We start from the raw sequence: 22,665 nt of genomic DNA on the forward strand, positions 1-22,665 counted from the left end.
AAAGGAAACTATATATCACATGAGAACCAAAAGTAGAGGCTGATAGAAATGTTTTCACTTCTGTGGTAATCTGTGACCATATATATAAGAATATATATGAAAACTGTGAGTGTTTCTGAAGTTCTTTTTTATTATTCTGAGGAAAATGAACATATTAGCATGAATTATACTCTCCTCTCTACCCTAAATTCTACGTTCAGTATTTTAAACTAAATGTTCTATGGTTCTATTCATTATGTTTTTAGGTAAAAGAAACGAATATGGCATTTCTCCAGAAAGATTTAAGCCAAGTCAGGGATCAACTCACAGAGACAAAAGAGAAATTATCCTACTTCTTAGAAAAAGAAGATGAGGCTGAGGAACAAGAAAACAGAAAGATCTGCATATTAGAGCCACTTATTATTAAAGAGGGTACAAGCACCGCATCCCAGACAGACAGGACTCTCAGGGTGAATAGCAGCAACCAGACTCCACAAGTCCGTGTTAGAAACACAGGAATCCAAATTGATTTACAGAGTGAATGTTCATCAGAAGAAGTTACTGAAATAATCACTCAGTTTACTGAAAAAATTGAGCAAATGCAAGAGCTGCATGCTGCTGAAATTTTGGATATGGAATCCAGACATATTTCAGAAACTGAAACCTTAAAGAGGGAACACTATGTTGCTATTCAGTTACTGACAGAGGAATGTGGTACCTTGAAGGCAGTGATACAGTGTCTGAAAGCTAAAGAGGTATTTGGTTTTCATACTATGTGTTCTTCAGTAGTCTGTGATTTTTTTAAAAAATGCTGTGGTTTTTCAGAGAAAAGAAATTTAGGACAATCTCTTCCTTATGATAAACTTACAATTTTAAGTCTTTCCATTGTGTAGAGTCAGATATTAACTTTCCACAAAGTTCCTGTGCAGATTTGAAACCTGGTGTTATTGCTCCTTAACTCATGAATGTTTCTTATTATGCTAATATCCATGAAGAAAAAAAATTCAAAGCCTTGTTGTAAGCCATAGATAGTTTCTTTTATTTGAAAGGTGTAACAAACTTAATTGAGGGTTATTTTTTGTCTTTTTGCTGTGTTTTTTTTTTTACAGCATTAGAAAAAACAAAACTATATTCATTTATTTATTAAAACAAAGACAGTTATGTGAGTTTGTTTGTTTTCTCCAATTAGGGATCCTCAGTTCCTGAATTAACACATTCTGATGGTTACCAGACTAGAGAAATATGTTCTAGTGGTAAGTTATATAAATTTCTGGAATTTGTATAGTACTTGTTTAAAAAGTACTAATAGTCAATTGTTTATTTTAGATTCTGGATCAGACTGGGGTCAAGGAATTTATCTTACACAAAGTCAGGGATTTGACTTGACATCAGAAGGCCAAAGAGAAGAAAGCGAAAGTTCAACAGATTCGTTTCCAAAGAAAATAAAGGTACTAAAAGACATATACATATATCTTTTAGTAAAACTTAGCCAGTGTGGTTTCTATATTGAACATAATAGTTTATTCCAAGTTATATAGTAAAATCCTCTGTGGAGAGCCAATTGCACAACTAGAAGGAACCTTGGGGATCTATTTAGTTTTATTTCCATATTTTACAGATAATAAAGTATAATATATTTGTATCAAGATTTTTTTGAAAATTTTTGTTACTGAAATTTATATTTGCCAAAATTATTAAAGTGGTCTCAAGGACTAGAAATTATCTCCTACATATTTCCTTTGGTCAAATTAGTGGCTAATTATTGAATCCAAAAGTGCACACTAGGTAAGTAGAAGGAATAAAGTCTTAGGCCATCTTATGGCTTTCCCCTCCATAGGAAGGTGGTGGGATGGTGTTTCCTATCTGCAGTGGCTTTTCTAAATAAATCTAACTATATATAAAGCTATCTTGCTTAAATTTTCACTTTGTCTGAACTTGCAGTCTTTGAAGAAGTTGTCATAATTCTGGCTATTGGGTTTGGTTTCTAGGGATTACTGAGAGCTGTTCACAATGAGGGCATGCAGGTGCTCTCTCTTACCGAATCTCCCTACAGTGATGGAGAGGACCATTCTGTTCAGCAAGTTTCAGAATTCTGGCTAGAAGAGAGAAGAGCTTACATCAGTACAATCTCATCTCTTAAGGACTTAATTACCAAAATGCAAGTGCAAAGAGAAGCCGAGGTACTCAAGAGCATTATGCATCTCAATAGTTTTATGTGCTTTTTATATATCTTAAGGCACTTTACAAATTAAATTGTTGTTGTTTATGATATATTTTCACATAAATTACTATATATTATTTAAATGTCCCAAGTCACATACTTGCAAATAAATTGACATGCTTTAGGCTTCTAATATTTTGGTTAGTAGATAAATATCCTTTCTGGAGTCTTTTTAAACATGTTTATTTGAAGCTAACTTTTATTTTTTATACACAGTCTCATGAAAACTTCTCAGACTGGCGAGGTGAACTTCTGCTTGCCCTGCAGCAAGTTTTCTTAAAGGAGCGAAGTATTTTACTCGCCGCATTTCAGACCGAACTGGCAGCTTTGGGCACTAGAGATGCAGCTGGATTATTGAGCTGTTTGGAACAGAGAATACAGGAACAGGTATCAAAACGAAACTTTATATACAACTTAAGGAAGGAATGCTTTTTAATAGTAATCAAATGAATGATTGATTAGTTTTATAATAAGTCAGAAGGTTAAAATTTTAGCAGGAGCCACTAAGAATATTTAGAAGAAAAATTATTACCATAAGTGTTTTTATCTTACGTTAGAAAATGAGCAAGATTAAAAATTAATGAGCTAATCATCCAGCTTGGAAAGTTAGAAAATGAGCAACAGAATAGCCCAAAGAGATTAGAAGGGATATGATACAGTTCTTACTACTGGCTGTAGTTAGAATCTGTGAATTTGCCGTGAATGCTGAGCCATTGCTACCAGGGGAAACTGAAGGGTCAGTTTCTGTGAGCCCCTGCTCATGACATTTTTGTCAACCAATGAATATATAACCTTCTTTTGTGTGTGTTTCTGTTTAAAGACGCTGTATTTACTATATATTGTTGATTCATTAACGTTGAACTCCTGGCCATCAACACTATAGCTCATGCCTAAATGAAGCCTTAACACATGTTTTCTTCATAAACTGCAGCTTTCTTGTGCTTAGGAACACTAGATAATACTTCATCCCTGTGCTGAGGGACCATTTTAAACAACAATATCACCAACCAAAAGCAAAATAGTGGCAGAAAGGACACTTGTTTAGAGTGTAAGTGATGAAGCAAGAAGGCACAGGGTCTCCTTGTTTGACTTCAGCTAGGAATATACACATCTGGCAATTAAAATTTTTTTAAATATATTTTTATCAATTTCAGAGAGGAAGGGAGAGGGAGAGAAAGATAGAAATATCCATGATAAGAAAGAATCATTGATTGGCTGTCTCCTGAATGCCTCTCACTGGGGATCGAGTCCACAACAAGACTTACAATTTGGTTATTTCTAACCAGGTGGAACATGGAAGGATATATTCAGGGAGTTGTACACAAGGGCTTTAATTGTATAGGAGCTATTTCATAGGCTATGTGCATGGTTGTTTATTGTATTACTAGAGGCCCGATGCATGAAATTTGTGCAAGGGGCTTGGCCCTCTCAGCTGTGGCGGCTTGCCTCGTGGGGCTTCATCCGGAAGGTCATTCAGAAGGACATTGGAAGGACTCCAGAAGGTCGTTCAGCTGCCCGGTCTAATTAGCATTTACACTTTTATTATTATAGACTAGGGGCCCAGTGCACGAATTTGTGCACCTCGAAAGGAGCTGTGGGCTACAAGGCTGCGGTGGGCACAGGGGCAGGTCTCAGCCCATCCTCCCTCCCCGGCCGGCCCCTCCCACCACGGCCCCATGTCCCCTGTCTGCTGGCAACCCCACTCCTGCTGCCACTGTTCCCATGCACTGATGGTGCCAGCCCCACTCGCACCTGCTGATGGCGCAGAGCAATTGGGGCAGGTGCCAGCAATGAGTACAAGTGAGGCTGGCGCTGTCAGGGGGTGCAAGTGGCGGCTGCTGCCCCAATCACCCCACAGGAGCAAGGGGAGGTGGAGAAGCCCTCGGGTGATAGGGGCTGACACCGGGCACCAGAAGCGGGTGCAAGCAGCAGTTCTGGCGCCGGCCATAGGTGCAGGCAGGGCCGGTGCTGGTAGCAGGTGTGAGCACCAGGTAGGACGGGAGCAAAGAATTTTCACCACCAGAGGCTTGCCCCGATGACAGTGACCAGTGCCCCGCCTTGGTCTGGCACCCCCACTCACCTGCTCCACCATCCTGCCGCGGCCAAGGCCCGCCATGTTCCGCGCTTTGCCACCTGCTGCCAACGCCCGCCATGTTCCACACACACACCCCCTGGTGGTCGGCGCACATCATAGCGACCAGTTGTTCAGTTGTTCTGCCACTCGGTCTATTTGCATATTAGGGTTTTATATATATAGATACCTCATGTTTTCTTGTGTGTTTGAAGAATTTCAAAATAAATGTAAAAAATAATAGCCAGAAGTAAACCCTAGCATGTGTGTTCCATTCTTTCTTCTTCAGACTTCCTGCTTGTTAATTTGATTGTCTTTATAACTCTCTTCACTTGATTTTTCACTTTGCATTGTTACAGGGTATTGAATATCAAGCAGCTGTGGAATGCCTCCAGAAAGCAGACAGGAGGAGTTTGTTATCCGAAATTCAGGCACTGCATGCTCAAATGAATAGTAGAAAAATGACTCTGAAAAGAGAAAAAGAGAATGATCAACCAAGCCAAGGTACGCTGTATAACAGGATCATATGATAACACAGAGGTGAAAATATTTCACGTTGTCGCCCTTCTTATTCAGTTAAAACACATTTCTTCTTATTTACATTTTGTTCTTTCTCATATCAGAAAGATAATCTACATTAATTACCCTAGGGATTAAAGGATTGTCCAGTTGGTTTTAAACACATATATATATATATATCTGTTTATATAGTATAACAAAGTAAATGAGTATCTGTGGAAACATCACCCATGTCAAGTATACCAGAGCCTCCTTCCCAAACACACTCATCTAGTAATTTAGAGGTGACCTTATCCTGATCTTGTTTCTTTTACTACCTATTTATATATTCCTAAACCATTTAAGTTTAGTTTTTTCTGCTTTTGAACTTTATCACTCTGTATATATTTATGTCTTCTTCTATCACCTCTCTATAACATTTTTTTAAGTTACTACAGTTATCTCTAGTTCATTCATTTTTGTTACTGTACAGAATTCCCAGGTGTGGATATTTCACAATTTATGTATCTTTTTAGCTACTAAATTCATTGCTAGTCTGCGTATTGATATACCATGTTTCTGATGCATACATGCATGACTTTTCTAGGTACAAACCCAGGAGTGGCATTGCTGGGTAATAAAATACATATCTGCAAATTTATTAAATAATGCCAAACTGTTTTCCAAGTGGTCACATTAGTTTGTACACTTACTAGCAGAGTATGAGCATTCTGTTGCTGGGCATCTTTGCCAAGAGTTGTTACTGTGAGACCTTTGTTGCCAATCTGGTGAGGGGACAGTGTATTGTTTTTGTGGTTTTAATTTACATTTACTAATTACTGAAGTGGTTTCATCCGTTTGTCATATGATTATTGGTTAGCAGGATTTCTGCTTTTGTGATACTGCTTCAGATATTTTCCCCACTTTTGCTAGAGTTGCAGATGGAAATCATTTGAGATTAAATTGAAATATAATTTTCATCATATCTAGTGAAGACATATATCTTTGTCTTCAGTTTTATTTAATATGTTACAAACAGCCAAGCTTTTGCAAATTTTGAAAGTTATACCATAGTCTTATATTTGTCATTGAAAAGCTGAAGATTTTAAATACTATTTCAGAGAAAACGGGTAGAATGAGATCACAAATTAAATACCAGTATATCCTTTATATTAAGACATAAAATTAATTAAAGATTATTTTTAGAGAACTGATTAGTATTATTTTACTTAAGTTAAATAGAACCCCATTGAAATCTATGTTTTATATGTGTACATATTTATATATGTAGATCCTGAGCCTCTCTAAGAAATAGTTTTAAAAGCCTAAATTAACATGACTATTTTCTAAATTCAACTTATTTTTGTCTCCTAACATCAGTAATAGGATTTGTAATATGAAGTGATGAACTATAATAAAAAATTTTAAGTTAGCCTGACCGGTTTGGCTCAGTGGATAGAGCGTCGGCCTGCGGACTGAAGGGTCCCGGGTTCGATTCTGGTCAGGGGCATGTGCCTTGGTTGTGGGCGCATCCCCAGTGGGGAGTGTGCAGGAGGAAGCTGATCGATGTTTCTCTCTCATCAGTGTTTCTGGCTCTCTATCTCTCTCCCTTCCTCTCTGTAAAAAAATCAATAAAATATATTAAAAAAAATTTTTTAAGTTAAAAATATATTTATGGTAGAATAGAGAATTAAAAGAGTAAAAATAACCTATAGAATTTCCTAAATCTTTTTTTTACTGCTAAAATATTTATTTATTATTATTTTTTAATGATAAAAGTACAGATTCAATCAGATTTAATTTTTAAAAATGGAACATTTTGCATGGGCTCCCCCTGCAGGCCTCTTCCCTAAAAGAAAGGGCAAGAATTTCCTAAATCTTAAAATAATGACTGTTAATACCCAGATAAATATTTCTTCAGACCTTTTCAATGTATATCTATATATATAAAAGGCTAAGCGACCGGCTGACCGCCTGGTAGATATGACGTGCACTGACCACCAGGGGACAACACTCAATGCAGGAGTTGCTGCTCAACAGCAACTTTGCAGAGTGCTCTCTCGCTCTCTGGGACCCCTCAGGGGATGTCAGACTGCTGGTTTCAGCCTGTCCCCCACAGGCCAGGCCGAGGGACCCAACCTGCTGGAGGGACCCCGCTCACTCCGCAGACATCCTTCAAGCTGTGGCGCCACCCCAGGTGCGGCCAGGCAGGGAGGGACCGAGGGAGGTTGACTCCAGGGTGTGTCCAGCCTGTCTCACCCAGTCCCGCCCCGCTGGCCACCTTCTAATTAATTTCCTTTCCATGCACATGAATCCATGCACTGGGCCTCTAGTATGTATATAAAATCACATTTTCCACAAAAATGGGATCCTGATGCATATTTTGAAACTTATTTCTTTATTATACCTAGGGATTTAAATAGTTCAGTTTGTTTTCATTGTAACAGACATATAGCAAGAGTTTGGTTGGTTTTTAAAGAAAAAAACATGATTCAAATTGGGGTTTGGACTTCCCACTTTTCTAGTAAAGCTCCTAGGGACTATCTGCAAAGGAGGGCTGACCGCTGTATTCATAGCTACCAAGTAACTCCTGTAAGTACTTTGTGTGGCTATCAAACTGTTGGGACTGTAGTCTTTTCATTTGCTTTACAGTAATTGCCTAAATTACAAATCAGTTCTTAACAAAATATTTACACACCAGATGAGTTGCTAGATCATATTTTAAATATTAATAATTTTCCATCTAGAACTCCTGGAACATAACATCCAGCAGAAGCAGTCTCAGATGCTGGAGATGCAGGTGGAGCTCAGCAGTGCGAAAGACAGAGCCACAGAGCTGCAGGAGCAGCTGAGCTCTGAGAAAATGGTGGTTGCTGAGCTGAAGAGTGAACTTGCACAGACTAAGCTGGAACTGGAAACAACACTTAAGGCACAGCATAAGCACCTGAAGGAGTTAGAGGCCTTCAGGTGAGTCAAGCTTCCTTATTATAAATCTGTGTTGTGTGAAGAAAGTGGAACAATTTTGTCACAGACCTTGTACAGATCTTACAAAAACATAACATTATATATACACAATGTTTAAATACCGTGAAACTTTGTTAACAGAATAACTCAGTGGAAAAGAAAACTCCAAATATTTATGAATAATAAGCTCATGATTATGTATTGGCATATTCTCTACTGTGGCTTCCATTCTTTTTGAGATTTTTTTATATAAGATATAATTTTGACCTTCATTTCATTTATTTGACCAACTAATGTGAAATGGTATTTATGATCTCAGTAGAATTCATGTTTCAGTTGGCTAATATATGCAAAATGCTTTAAAAGATAAGGCTTATAAAAAGAATGTTTGTTGGTGTAAATACTGTGATACTCTGCTTGCAACGGACACATTATGAGCACAGTCTTTATTTTGAACATTGTTTTCACACACATAAAAATACATGATATTTCCCATGTTTAGTTTTGGTAGAAGACAAGGAAGAATTTTTATTAATATTATTTTGTAATAGTAAATTGTTCTCAATGGTAAATAACTAATAGGTTTACTATTAGAAACAGTTAATTTGAAATGAACCACAGTCAACAGTCTTTAACCTTTATATGGTTTCTATTTTCTTACTAACTAGTGTATTATATGCCTCCACTTTTCATTGAAAGCTGTACTCTCTCTTCCTTTCACTATAGAGTAGTTTTATGAAAGTGTATTTGTCACTCTGATTTAGGTTGGAAGTTAAAGATAAAACAGATGAAGTACATTTGCTTAATGACACATTAGCAAGTGAACAGAAAAAATCCAGAGAGCTCCAGTGGGCTTTGGAAAAAGAGAAAGCCAAACTGGGGCGCAATGAAGAGCGGGATAAAGAAGAACTTGAGGTATTGTTATCTCTGTCTTTAAATATCTGTGGAAAATCCACAACTATATATGAAAGAATCCGGAGACTTTGCTCTTTCTAAAATGTCAATTTTGGACTCTTTATGAGCTACAGTAACTTGTTTGCTCTGTGTTGAGCACTATTATAATGGTATCTAAACTGTACTAGGAAATGCTAGTAGTGTGATGCTTTTTTGTTTTGCTGCATCCAAGGATGCATACAGACTGTTCTGCAACATGTGTTTTGAGACTTTGATTAGTGCATACACAATTTGATAAATAGGACAGTCATGTCAGCTTAATGCAGAAGTGGTTTGGGTTCCCATTTTCTCCTAGGGGATGGGAGCAGCGATACTTTCCTGGCAGCAAGCAGGATGCTATATTTTAAGAAAATTTAAAATGAGTCCCTTCACTCTGGGCTCTCTCACAGCCTTGCATAGCTCTCAGCTCAAGGCAGGTGGTACTGCATGCAGTGCCCACTTTAACGGTAGCCCCACTGGCTCAGAGCTCTTCTGTCCACATAGCCCAGTCAGTACTCAGTAGTGCTATACTAAAATCTCTATAGTCGGCATTTCTGCCTATTACTTTTGAGGGTTATTTTTTAATGTCCACCATGGTAGCCTCCAGGCTTAGCAAGCTCTCTACGTGTCAAAGGCATGTCATCTCCTCGGATACTGATTACTGTTTTTTACCATTACAAATTTGCATAGATTTTGAGTAGTTTGCCCCTAACCCTGATTTTCCCTAATCCCTATTATTTTTAGTAAGTGATTGGAAAACAAAGTTTTTCAGGAACTCTTACCACATTTTATCAGAAATATTTGTATTTTTAAAGGTTATTGTCTTTAGAAGAAAGGTACTCTGCTTCATATTTAAACCAGATATAGTTAATATTAGGAAAGTATTATTTAGCCTAGTTATCTCGTGTTTATATTCTTTGATGCAAATCACCTAGCTGTCCAAATAATTATGCTCTAACCACTGAAAATTTAAGTTAATAAACTGAATGATCAGTACTGCCAACTTAGTATTAATGAAAGCACAATTGTGCACTTATATATTTTTAATGACAATAATAAAATTTTAATATCACTTTCTTCTACAAGGATCTGAAATTTTCACTTGAGGGTCAAAAACAAAGAAATATTCAGCTGAGTCAACTTTTGGAACAACAAAAACAACTACTAAATGAATCACAGCAGGAAATAGAATCACAAAGAGTGCTCCACAATGCCCAGCTGTCAGAAGAAAGAGGTCGAAACTTAGAGCTTCAAGTACTTCTGGAATCTGAGAAAGTTCGGATTCAGGAATTGAGCAGTACCCTGGACAGGGAGCGGGAAGTGCGTGCACAGCTGCAGCAGAGCAGTGATGACAGTGGGCAGCCGCGGCCCCTCTTGCCCTCGGAGGACCTCCTGAAAGAACTGCAGAAACAGCTGGAGGAAAAGCACAGTCGCATTGTAGAACTGTTAAATGAGACTGAGAAATACAAACTGGATTCTCTGCAGACAAGACAGCAGATGGAAAAGGACAGGCAGGTTCACAGGAAGACGCTGCAGACGGAGCAAGAGGCCAACACTGAGGGACAGAGGAAAATGCACGCGCTCCAGTCCAAAGTGGAAGATCTTCAGCACCAGCTGGAGGAGAAGAGGCAGCAGGTTTATAAGTTAGATCTTGAAGGAAAGAGACTGCAAGGAATTATGCAGGAATTCCAGAAACAAGAACTCGAACGGGAAGAAAAACGAGAAAGAAGAATTCTGTATCAGAATCTTAATGAGGTAAATTGACACTTTGTTTTAAAATATTTTTAAAAAGAATATTGCAGCCCTTTCATCCTATAATTGTGATATTGGATTATTTAAATAGCTATATACAAATCACTTTAAAACGAAATCCATAGAGGTTTCTTGGCAGTATAGATAATACAGCAGATCCTCAAATAATATCATTCCATTCAACTTTGTTTTGTTATAACATTGATGAGATGCAGTTGGAACTTAACTCTTATTTATATCAATTAGCCTATGGTAAAATTGATTTTGTTATATGTTTTTTCACTCAAAGCCACAGAACCCATCCATGACATTAAGCGGAAGTTTACTGTTAATTGTGTGCTCTTAAAAAAGAATACTGTTCATTTATAATTATTGCTTTTTCTTTTTCTTTTTCTGTCCAAAATTGCCAGCCATCCACTTGGAGTTTAACCAATGATCGAACTAGAAATTGGGTTCTTCAACAGAAAATGGAAGGAGAGACAAAGGAATCAAGCTATCCTAAACTGATTGCAATGAATGGAGGAGAAACTCGCTATAATCATGAATTAGAAATGATCAAACAAAAGCTTCAACATATGGCCTCAAAACTACAGCATCTAGCCCAGAAAGCCTCCAGTCGGTGAGCCCTTCCTGCCTGACCTTTGGAAAGAGCATTCCTACACTAGCTGCACAGAATCTGCCCCTCACTAATGGCTAGTCAAGGGTGGGGAACTGAAATTTTAAAGTTAATGCCTGTTTACATTAGGAGGTGATATTTTCTAACAGAACTCTTACACCTGAAAACAAATATGTTAACACCTTGACCAAGGAGAGAGAACACTTAATATAAAGGAGAAGCGAAATGTGAAGCACAGTGTTGCCCAATCCATAATATTTGTGCTAGTCAACACCACTAATCGAGGAGGTGTATTCATTCTTTGTCCTTTTCTTTTTTGAAGACTACAGTTCGAAACAGCAGATGATGAAGATTTCATTTGGGTTCAGGAAAATATTGATGAAATTATTTTACAACTACAAAAATTAACTGGCCATCCAGGCAAAGAGGTATGGCTTAGAAAACTCTGTAAAGTATCGAGAGCAGGTTTAATGGAAACTATATGACTCACTTGAAACTGACACCATATTTTCTCAAGAGTTTTACTTTTATCTTTTTCTTTTATTTTAAATAATAATAATGTTTGCCTCCCCCCCAACAAAAAATAGTGAAAGTTTGAGGGGAAATTAACTTTCATTATCACTATTGAATAATTATGTTGACCTCTTGTTTGATGATAACCACGTTTCCTGAAAGATTAGTCTGGGTAGTACCCTCATCACTCCATGAATGTTACTAATGTCTTCACAATTGACTGATCTGGTGAATCTTTCCAGCCCCTGTCTCTCTTGACCTTGTTGTCTCTGTGGTATTTGACACTGTTTACCTCTTCCATCTTAAAAATCCTCTCTTTCCTTATTTGTGTCAGTATTCTCTTGCTCCATTCCTTCTTCAGTCACCTTCATGAGTTCCTCTTCCTCCCATCCGCATCCTTTTTTTTTCTCTAACTACAGCTGTGGAAGCTTATTCAGTTATGCAGCCTGAGTTCCTCACGAGGCTTATTTACTGAACAAATACTTACATTGGGCATCTACTCTGTGCCAAGTGTTATTCTGCTTATGGAGATACAGTAATTAAACGCCTCCCTAATGGAGCTTATGTTCTGGTGAACCACCTTTGTCCTGTGGTCCAGGTTTACATTTTCCGTTAGTTATTAAACATTTTACTTTGGGGAACTGTACTCCATAGAGACACTTTAGCAACCTCACAGACACATTCCAAACTGAGCATCGTTTTCCTTTTCTCTTTCCTGTCCCAACCCAGTTTAGAAAGCTGAAAGTTACCATAGACCACCTTCCTTCACTGTACTTGCACATCCAAGCACCCATCCTATGTGCCCTTCGTCTTTGCATTTGTCACCTAGACTGTTGCATCAACTTCCTGATGTGTCTGCCTCACACCAGGATCTATGTTTGCTAATTTAATCTAATTTACATACTTTTACCCAAGAAATCTTTCTAACATGTAAATTTTGGTTATGGCATGCTCATGCCCAAAGCCTTTCATGGCTCTCCACTGCCTACATTTTTAGTTCTGTTGTCCTTAAATGAAGGCAGTCTTTACTCCAGCCTTCCCAAGCAACTGTAGCTCCCTAAAATCAACACACGCTTGCTCAAGCCTTTGTGCCTTTACAAATGCTATTCCTTCTGTTTAATATATCCTTCTCTGTCTTCTTTCCTGCCTGGCAAATTCCTGCTTATCGTTTAAGGCTCAACACAAGCACCACTTCTTTATGAAATTGCTGTTCTTAGTGCCTGTCCACAGTTTGTATGTATTATTTATAAATGTTTGTACTATGCAACCTTATGCCATTTTATCTTTCTAGCCTCACTTAGTGTCCCCAAATACGTCTTGTGGCTCATTGACTGAAAGACTACTGAGACAAAATGCTGACCTAACAGGACATATCAGCCAACTGACGGAAGAGAAGAATGATTTAAGGAACCTGGTTATGAAGCTGGAAGAGCAGATCCGGTGGTATCAACAGACAGGAGCTGGCAGAGATTATGTACGTCTGTTTCTACATGGCCACATACTAGAAGTAGTGCAGAGTGACAGTTTCTGCTACCTAGTTTCAGTTTTTACCCCTGAAAATGTAGAAATATTAAGTATCTGATTCTTAGAAGGATCATTGGAAATTGCTATAAGGGTGATAATAATAATAATAATAGCTATTCTTTATTGGAAGCCTTCTCTCTGCCAGATTTGGGGTTTTATACATTCAGAATCTCTAAGTCTGTGCCCAGCCTTAACCAAGGTCAACTTAACCCAAAGCCAGATACTTTGCTACCTGTGGAGCAACAGCAGACACATGTTAAAGAAATGTTCAAATTTGAATTCTACCCTTGTCAGTTATATATCAGTTATTATGTTGATAACTCAAGTGAAAGATGTCACTAAATTATTTCAGTCTGTTCTGTGAATTTAAATTTTTTTTTTCCATTTAAAACTGCAAAATAAATTGTTAGCTCTGTCATTACCCAACATAAAGATAGGGAAGACCTGTAAGACAGTTTTGCAGTCAAATACACAATAACACATCTGCACAGCTTCTGCAGGCTCCACTTCCTGTGCACGTGCCATGTGGTTTTTCCCCATTTCTCCAGTGAGTGCAAACTCAAGCCCAAACTCAACATTTGGACCCAGATGGTCCATCTGTTAAGTCTCTAGACTTTTTCAGTTCAAAGTTCTGCTAAATCTAACACCTTCTCTGGAGCTAGACTTTCATAAGGCTTTTCAGTTGTAAAGTTAATCGGCTCAGCAAAAGACCATATACTTAAAACTACTGTATATTCCTTAGTGTCAATTGAGATTGGCTTTTAATGTCCCTGTTTGAGGTTGGAAAGCTGAGACTTCTTTATCTCCCATAGCAACACCTTTAATATGTTTAAATCAGGTTTTCCTTTAGAGGCTTATTCTTAAAAATCAAGTAAGTAGGCTCTGGTCTCTGCAGTCTTCTAGGTTTTCATTCAGTGGTGGTGCCAACATTGAAGCCATCATTGCTTCTGAAAAAGAAGTCTGGAACAGAGAAAAGTTGGCTCTTCAAAAATCCTTGAAGAGGGCCGAAGCCGAAGTATACAAACTGAAAGCTGAACTGAGAAATGAAGCTTTACTTCACAGTCTGAGCCCTGACTCTGAGCATGCCACTCTAAAGGTCGGACACCCTCCATCTGAATGCACGCCAAATGCTGGTTCTCTGCTTTTGCCTTGTTTCATCTCTGATTACCCTTCATTCTGCAGACTGAAATTTAGGTGGCACTCTGGCTGTGTCTCTCAGTCTCTCTATTCAGTTTTTGTCATGAATGCAGGTCTCCAGCCGGTCACAGGAACTTTGTGCTGAGGCACGCCCAGGTCTGGACCAGATTAGGCTTTATCAGTGGTCACAGTTGGCAGCACCTGAGCTTATGGTCCTCCTTCCCACTATCTCAGCCTTAGTAGACCAACAGAAAGCATCTTTTCAACTCCCAACAAAAACCCTGCCACTGTCAATATAGATCATCATGCTCTCTAAGGTGATAAGCCCTCTGAATAGTCTCTCTACTGACTAATAATGAATATTGTAGTAAAACTACTTTAATCAGTCAACACAAAATCCAAAACAAAAAGAAAGTGTTTGGAATGGTTATTCCAACTATGGAGTGAACATGAATTTATGACTCTTCAAGGGACAGAAAACGTTAATGAAAAAGTTAGATAGATTAGTGACCACAATAATAAAAGTAGCTCTGTACAGTTAAATGTAAAAACTCAGACGATAATTGAATGACAAAAATTTTTGCAATAAATGTGAATAGGGGCTATCTAAAATAAAAAGCATAACTTTAAGGTTAGTATTCAGATTCCATTGACTAAAAAGAGGCAGAAGTGTAAGGTTAGGGTTCATTATCTTTACTTTCAACTTCGCCAATAAAGTAGAGAACAGTAACAGAGTACCTGCCATTCTACTACCACTAGTCCTTTTTTTAAAATATATATTTTCATTGATTTCAGAGAGGGGGAGAGAGCTAGAAACATCAATGATGAGGGAAAATCATTGATCGGCTACCTCCTGCATGCCCCCCGCTGGGGATTGAGCTCGCAACCCGGGCATGTGCCCTTACTGGGAATCAAACCCAGGACCCTTCAGTCCATAGGCTGATGCTCTATCCCAGTGATGGCGAACCTTTTGAGCTCGGCATGTCAGCATTTTGAAAAACCCTAACTTAACTCTGGTGCCGTGTCACATATAGAAATTTTTTGATATTTGCAACCATAGTAAAACAAAGACATATTTTTGATATTTATGTATTTAAATGCCATTTAACAAAGAAAAATCAACCAAAAAAATGAGTTCGCGCGTCACCTCTGACACACGTGTCATAGGTTTGCCATCACTGCCTATCCACTGAGCCAAACTGACTAGAGCCCACTAGTTTTTTTGTTGGTTTTTTCTTTTAAATAAAATATAGGTCATCTTGCCCTAGAGAACAATTTGAATAACTTAATAATGTCTTTATTCTTCCCTTCTTTAAATGTAGAGAATTTATGGTAAATACCTGAGGGCAGAAAGTTTTCGGAAAGCTCTCATTTATCAGAAGAAATACCTGCTGCTGTTACTGGGTGGCTTCCAGGAGTGTGAAGAGGCCACGCTGGCTCTGCTTGCCCGGATGGGCGGGCAGCCGGCCTGCACGGACCTGGAGGTGATCACCAACCGTCCGAAGGGCTTCACCAGGTTTCGGTCGGCTGTCAGAGTGTCCATGGCAATTTCAAGGTAAAGTACTTGAAAACAAATCCATTTCAATAGACTCTCTAAAGCAGTGGTTCTCAACCTCTGGCCCTTTAAATACCTCTGGCCCTCATGTTGTGACCCAACCATAAAATTATTTTCGTTGCTACTTCATAACTGTAATGTTGCTACTGTTATGAATCGTAATGTAAATATCTAATATGCAGGATGGTCTTAGGCGACCCCTGTGAAAGGGTCATTCGACTGCCAAAGGGGTCGCGACCCACAGGTTGAGAACCGCTGCTCTAAAGGGATTTGTTATTTTTAATCTCTCTTTTCTCTGCCTGTGTGCTCCGTATAGTCATATGGTATGAGACATGTCCTAAAACATGCCTGCTTCTTTCTCAGTTTCCATCTTTTAGCAGGGATACCTTATGTTGTCCTCTCGAGACCCTGGGGAAAGGGCCCTTCCAGATGCAGGCAGCTGGTGACTCAGAGCTGGCACATCCAATCTAGACTGTCTTTTTTTCCCTAAATCTGAATAAACCCTTGAACTCTTTCAGACATATAAATAAGGGGGAGAGGGGTGGAAAATTACTTAGGCTGTGACATACTTTCATACATACTCTTGGGGCCCAGCTACAGAAAGCCCTAACTCTGCATTCAGGCCAGATAGGAGTCTTAGGTCATCGGACTCTGCTACTGCCCTCATCCCTCTCTCTAGCAGTTCCACACTAGGGTCACCAGTACTTGTTCTGTGTCTGATTGCAGAGGAGTTAAGACCTGGCCTACTGCAGTCCGCTGACCTGAGTGGTGTATACCCGGGCCCTTTTATTTCTGTAGGAGCCAGACAGTCCAAAAGGAATTTGTTTTTCCAAGTGTTCCTATCTGGTCACATCTGATGCATCTTCAGTGGTTTTGCCCCCCCCCCCACCCCCCGTTTTGTTTTGTTTTTTACCTATTTCTTTTTTTGAAAAATATGACTTAGAACTTTTTTTTTCTTTATTGATTAAGGTATTAGATATGATTAGATATGATTAAGGTATGACTTAGAATTTTTTAACTAGAAGCTGTCTGAGATCACATAGCCCAGAATGTCATTTCACAGATGAGGAAACTGAGGCAGGGAGAGGTTGCAAAGCCAATAGTAATAGAGCTGGGACAACCAGCCAGGACTCCCAAGTCTCATCCATGTCGGTTCTCTAAAGAGAGCTCACATTTTACCTTATTGATGGTCTGGATTCTCCCTGCCTCTGCTGCTCCATATTGTAGACATGTGGTTCCAGTTCTCCCCTTCATCAGTTTGTGCACCTTGTACAGAGTTAAGTGCCGGGAGAGGCACTGATGAAAAGTCATAATCCCTGCCTACATCCCCAGAGGCAGCTCACTTCCTATTGAGAAAGACCAATGTGCTCATAAGTTAGAAGACGCTGAGAGGTCTCAGGAGTTAACCATTAATTTTTTTTAGAATTTAGGAAGTCTCCTTGAAAACCACTTGCCACTGAAGGACTTCATTCTACCTCCCTTTTTTCCTTTTCCTCTTACATGATCATTGTCTTTTTTTTTTTAAATTAAATCTTTATTGTTCAGATTATTACATTTGTTCCTCTTTTTTTCCCCCCGAGGCCAGGGGATTGTCAAGGGCGGGGGGGGGGGGGGAGGACACATATGTAATACCCTTTGTAATACTTTAAGCAATAAAAAAAAGAAAAGAAAGAAAGCTGGTCGAGCCAGGACGAGGCAGGCAGCAACTTGCTGCAGCTGGTTCTTGACACTGCCACCCTGATCCTGGGAAGGCAGACTCTCCTCTCATCGCTGAGTAAGGCCACCGGCTCGGCTATCCCAGCTCAGCTCACTCTCACTGCCAATTTAAGGGTCTATTCCGTCTGCCCTTCAGTCTCCATTCTCTTCTCCTCTTTTTATTACTTCTCGCCCTTTCTTTGCCCATCCACTTTTCTCTTTTCAACTTTTGCTCTCCATCTCTGTGCTCCATTGACCCCTAAAGCCAGTCCTGCTGTTGGCCTCGCCAGAGACCTTGGGTGCCTCTGGGGAAGCCCTGTCCTTCTGCTCCAGTTAATTTTGCCACAGACCCAGCGGGCATTTGCTCCGTTGTAGATTAGGCAGCCATGTGATCTTGAAATTTGTTCTGCATTCATATTTAAATGTATGACTTGATTTTTGTGTTAAGTGTATACTTATACTCTACATTATAAATAGGCTGTGAAATTTTTTCTGGGCTCTTTTCTAGAATGAAATTTTTGGTTCGACGGTGGCATCGAGTCACAAGTTCTGGTTCCATCAATATTAACAGGGATGGACTGAATCCAGGTGAAGTCAAAATAGAATTTTTTTCTCCTGTTTATGATTGTCTAAAATTACTTCGTGTGTAATACCTTCCAAATAATGTTGTTCAAAGACAGAGAGAGCCCTTATAACTCACAGAGCTGGGGACCTTGCTATTTTAAAGAATAGTAATAGCTGATTTTTGTGGAGTACTTAGTCTGCACAAGGCCCTGCTTTTACCATGTGTTCTCCCTGTCCTGTGATGTGGGTGCAGTTACTATTATCACCTCACAGATGGAAAACTGGGGCAGGAAGAGCTTTGGTCATTTGCCCCAGGTTACCCAGAAGCCAACATCCAACCCTGACACTTTGGCTCCAGAACCCACGCTCCTTACCACTGCATTTAAGGCTCTAGATCAAGATCGGACTGCTCTTCTCAGCCATATGGACAAGTTATGGTGTGAAGTTCTTACAATTTAGCAATATTCAAACAGGTTTCTGAGTTTACCGATAGGTTATATAGTAATGATTGATAGTTGAAGTTACTTCTCTCTACACCTAGAAAGGGAAACAAACATTAGGCCTTCAACATTTCAGGCATAAGGAGAGGCGTACACAAAGTTACAGACACACAGTAGGATTTTGCTATGTATTGCTATGCAGTGGTTCTCAACCTTCCTAATGCTACGACCCTTTAATACAGTTCCTCATGTTGTGGTGACCCCCAATTTCATTGTTACAAATTGAACATAATTAAAGCATAGTGATTAATCACAAAAACAATATGTTAATTATGTATGTGTTTTCCGATGGTCTTAGGCGACCCCTGTGAAAGGGTCGTGACCCACAGGTTAAGAACCACTGCAAGCCACCTGTACATTTTCTCCCAGTAGCTGAGCACCAGAGAAAGAGGAAAAATATTTAGTATCCTAAGTAAAGTGTTTTTAAAATATGAATCTAAGCTTAAATTGAAACAGCTGAAATTTGTATAATAATGAGTTCTGTGTTGTAAGTAAATCTTGATTTCCACCTTTTTCTAATAAAGTCACAGGAATGGCTTGGCTACATTAGTATTTTTTTACCCACAACCTCTTTTCCCCTAAACCCGTGGTCAGCAAACTGCGGCTCGCGAGCCACATGCGGCTTTTTGGCCCCTTGAGTGTGGCTCTTCCTAAGCCTTAGGAGTACCCTAATTAAGTTAATAACAATGTACCTACCTATATAGTTTAAGTTTAAAAAATTTGGCTCTCAAAAGAAATTTCAATCATCGTACTGTTGATATTTGGCTCTGTTGACTAATGAGTTTGCCGACCACTGCCCTAAACCATACACACTCAGGCACCCTTCACCTCACTCTAACTATAACTAAGTTTTTAAAAAAGAAAACATTTCAATTAAATCATTTATTTTCTTTGAGCTATAGTTCTAGATTAGCAGAATTGCTCGTATTGAAAGGTAAACAAAGTAACATTTCTACTACTGTTTCTCTCCTACAACAAGAACAATTGAAAATAACTATAAATAGGAGACAGTGTAGTACAGTATAGTAATCTTCTGAGTCTTCATCTATTTTGTAGAAATTTTTCAAGAGCTTGACATTTCTTTTGAACAAGGTTTGTCTGGGATTACTTTAGGTGCTGAAAAGACTGACCTGTTTTATCATTCTCCCGGTGGACTGGAGCTGTACGGAGAGCCGAGACATACTACATACCGCTCAAGAGCAGATCTGGACTACCCTAGGTCTCCTCTTCCATTTCAAAATAGGTAAGAATTTGATAAAACTTGCCTAGAGTAGTTAAATATACTAATACTAATAAAGGGAAGTGTTAGGGCTTTGACTTCTTTGCATTGAAAAAGCTAAATGTATCTTCAGGAATATGTGATTTGCATAATCAAAGGCTCAGAATCAAAAATAGCTTTTAGATTTGTAACTGGTTTCCAAGGGTATAAGAAACATTTGATCAAGTGTTGTTTAGAAAATGCTGTGGGTTAGGCATTGGGAAATGTATTGACTAAAATTGATAGTCTGTGGACACTATGACAAAACCTCTCCAGTCTGCGTGACAAGATGCAGTTAGATAATATACAGCATTTATTGAGGACCTATGTGGCAGGCAGTATACTGGACATTATTGTGATGACTTCATAGTTGCTGATTTGCGTTTATTGAGGCGTTTTTTTCACTTTACAGCTCAAACTCAGAAGTGTGGGAGATACAGATCAGGCCATGTACAAGTGGTCTGCCTTTTGAGAGAGGGTGGAGGCTGGTGGGGAAGTTACTTACCTTGTTTCTGGATAATTTGGACTCATGTTTATATTTTGGATCCCATAGGTACCCAGGCCCTCCAGCTGATTTAAATCCTGCTTCCTTAGCATGTTCTCAGCTTCAGAATTATGACCCTGACAGAGCCCTGACAGATTATATCACTCGGCTGGAGGCCCTGCAAAGGCGCCTTGGAACTGTACAGTCAGGTACTCTCAGCTTAGCCATAAATTGGCAGCACCACACTGGCCAGTATGCTCAGTAGTTAGAGCGTCAGCCCACACATTGAAGGGTCCTGGGTTCCATTCCTAGTCAAGGGCACTGCCTGCATTGCAGGTTCTATCCCTGGTCCTGGTTGGGGTGAGTGGGGGGGTGGGGTGGGGCCACAACCTATTGATGTGTCTCTCATATCATTGTTTCTCTCTCTCTGGGTGGGAAGATGAGAGGAGCAAACAAGGACTTGAAGCATTTAATGCAGCCATTATTCATAGGAGGATCTTGTGCTTTTATGTTTGCGTAAAACATATCCCATTAAAAAGATTGTAAAAATGACCTTTTATTTCTCTCTGCTCAAAAACACAAAAATGTCATACTTAGTAATTTCCCTGTTCATTGTGGGAAACCCTTTTTCCTGTCACCCGTCACTCCTGATTCAAAGATTTTGAATCATTTTAATTTAATATGCTTTAAGTCAACTTTTATATTTTATTTTTTTAATATACTGTTCCCACAAACTAGATAGGACTAATAGGTTATTTTAAGTTAATAGTTTATCTTTTCCTATAAAAATCACCTAACGCAAGAAACTTGTATTGTCCTAGCTAGACTGTGGTTTGGTTTGTGCTTTGCATTGAGCATCCAAATTTCACAAGACTCAGATTTTTTTGGTCATGAGTGTATTTATTTACTGTCCGCTTGGTGAAAATGAGGTGGAAACAGGTTTCTTTTGTTGGCTTTTATTTTATTGTTCACAGTATTATAGATGTCTCCTATTTTCTCCCTTTTGGACCCCCTCCACCGAACCCCCCGCCCCACCCCCGGCATTCCCCATGTTATTGTCTGTGTCCATGGGTTAAACATAAGTATTCTTTGGCTAATCTCTTCCTGTCCCAGCCCCATCACTGAGATCTGTTATTCTCCTTATGCCTGGGGAAAAGTATTGACTAAAATTGATAGTCTGTGGGCATTATGAAAAATTGTTGGGAGATAGTGTAGTACAGTACAGTAACCACACCCCCTCACTGAGATCTGTTATTCTGTTCCATGCATCCGTACCTCTGAACCTATTTTGTTCATCAGTTATTTTCATTAGATTCCACATCTAAGTGAGATCATGTGATACTTGTCTTTCTCTATCTGGCTTATTTCATTGAGCATAATGCTCTTCAGGTCACAAAATGCAGATTTTGAAGTCCCGAAGATTTCTCAAGAGGTGGGAGGTATAGAACATTCAACCTTCAGGGCACTTTAAAGAGGACCTTAACTTTAGTCAGATCTTGATACAGAGCCTGCCACAGTGACTTTTAAATATATATTCAAAATCTCTTCAAGTATGAAGAACTTTTTAGGACTATAAAAAGTATTATTTTTAAATGGAGGATAATAGTAATCTGCCCTTCATAAACTACTTAGTATGGTACAGGTAGCAATCTAATTTGAAATCATTTGCATATTCTGGTTTTCTCTTCTAGGTTCCACTCATTTTCATGGGGGCATGAGAAGATAATCCTTTGAAACATCATGACTCAAAGTGATTTTAAGCAAATTCCCTTTTGTAAACCAATGGTTCTTTTGTGCTTTTGTATTGCGGATATTCAATGGGACCAACATGAACACAGCTTATGATTGTATACAAATCCCAGCCAGTACATGAAAACAAACTGGAATTTGTACATATAAGCATTGTGTATGTATTCATGCACAATAGTCGTTCAATTACATGTGTATTTGTGGAATGCTAATTTAAATGGTTAAATTATAAACCTGGTGTATTTATCAAATGGGTGAAAAGATTAAACTTTTGCATATTATGACACTGCTGAATGTGTAGCTTGAGGTGTCCTGCACTTTTCTTATAAGGCTACTGAAGTTACCTGTTTCTGCCTAATATATTTGCTACTGGTGATGATGACAGATATCACTTGTAGAGACCTATTTTTGTATAATGGTAGAAGTTTTGAATTTTATGGGGTATTTTGTCAAGTACTGAAATAAAAATGACTTCACCATTTTAACCACACTGTATTTGAACCCTCTTCATTTTTAACTAAGCCATAGTTCTTGGTGCATGTCTTAGTCCATTCCAGCTGCTCTGATAAAATGCCACAGACTGGGTGCCTTATAAACAACAGAAATTTGTTTTTCACAGTTCTGGGGTCTGGGAAGTCAAAGATCAAGGTAC

General features: G+C 38.9%; 1 protein-coding gene across 10 annotated transcripts in view; it reads left to right on the forward strand.

The window, feature by feature from the left end:
- Positions 1-22,501, forward strand: part of AKAP9 (A-kinase anchoring protein 9) — a 134,822-nt gene extending 112,321 nt beyond the window's left edge. For 8 of the 10 annotated variants that reach the window (XM_059712259.1, XM_059712264.1, XM_059712261.1 and 5 more), the window contains 18 exons: positions 246-734; positions 1,169-1,232; positions 1,306-1,427; positions 1,968-2,159; positions 2,417-2,587; positions 4,631-4,775; positions 7,517-7,736; positions 8,498-8,648; positions 9,753-10,421; positions 10,829-11,037; positions 11,357-11,462; positions 12,839-13,021; positions 13,967-14,167; positions 15,531-15,763; positions 17,967-18,046; positions 19,636-19,765; positions 20,334-20,473; positions 21,956-22,501. In XM_059712259.1, the coding sequence (XP_059568242.1) occupies positions 246-734; positions 1,169-1,232; positions 1,306-1,427; positions 1,968-2,159; positions 2,417-2,587; positions 4,631-4,775; positions 7,517-7,736; positions 8,498-8,648; positions 9,753-10,421; positions 10,829-11,037; positions 11,357-11,462; positions 12,839-13,021; positions 13,967-14,167; positions 15,531-15,763; positions 17,967-18,046; positions 19,636-19,765; positions 20,334-20,473; positions 21,956-21,990 (3,540 nt within the window). In that variant the 3' untranslated portion in view covers positions 21,991-22,501. The remainder of the gene's footprint in view (positions 1-245; positions 735-1,168; positions 1,233-1,305; positions 1,428-1,967; positions 2,160-2,416; positions 2,588-4,630; positions 4,776-7,516; positions 7,737-8,497; positions 8,649-9,752; positions 10,422-10,828; positions 11,038-11,356; positions 11,463-12,838; positions 13,022-13,966; positions 14,168-15,530; positions 15,764-17,966; positions 18,047-19,635; positions 19,766-20,333; positions 20,474-21,955) is intronic. The other 2 variants (XM_059712266.1, XM_059712268.1) reach the window with 2 other exon arrangements.
- The last annotated feature ends 164 nt before the right edge of the window (positions 22,502-22,665 follow it).

Source organism: Myotis daubentonii, chromosome 10 (genome assembly GCF_963259705.1).
Source record: "Myotis daubentonii chromosome 10, mMyoDau2.1, whole genome shotgun sequence".
Classification (NCBI taxonomy): domain Eukaryota; kingdom Metazoa; phylum Chordata; class Mammalia; order Chiroptera; family Vespertilionidae; genus Myotis; species Myotis daubentonii.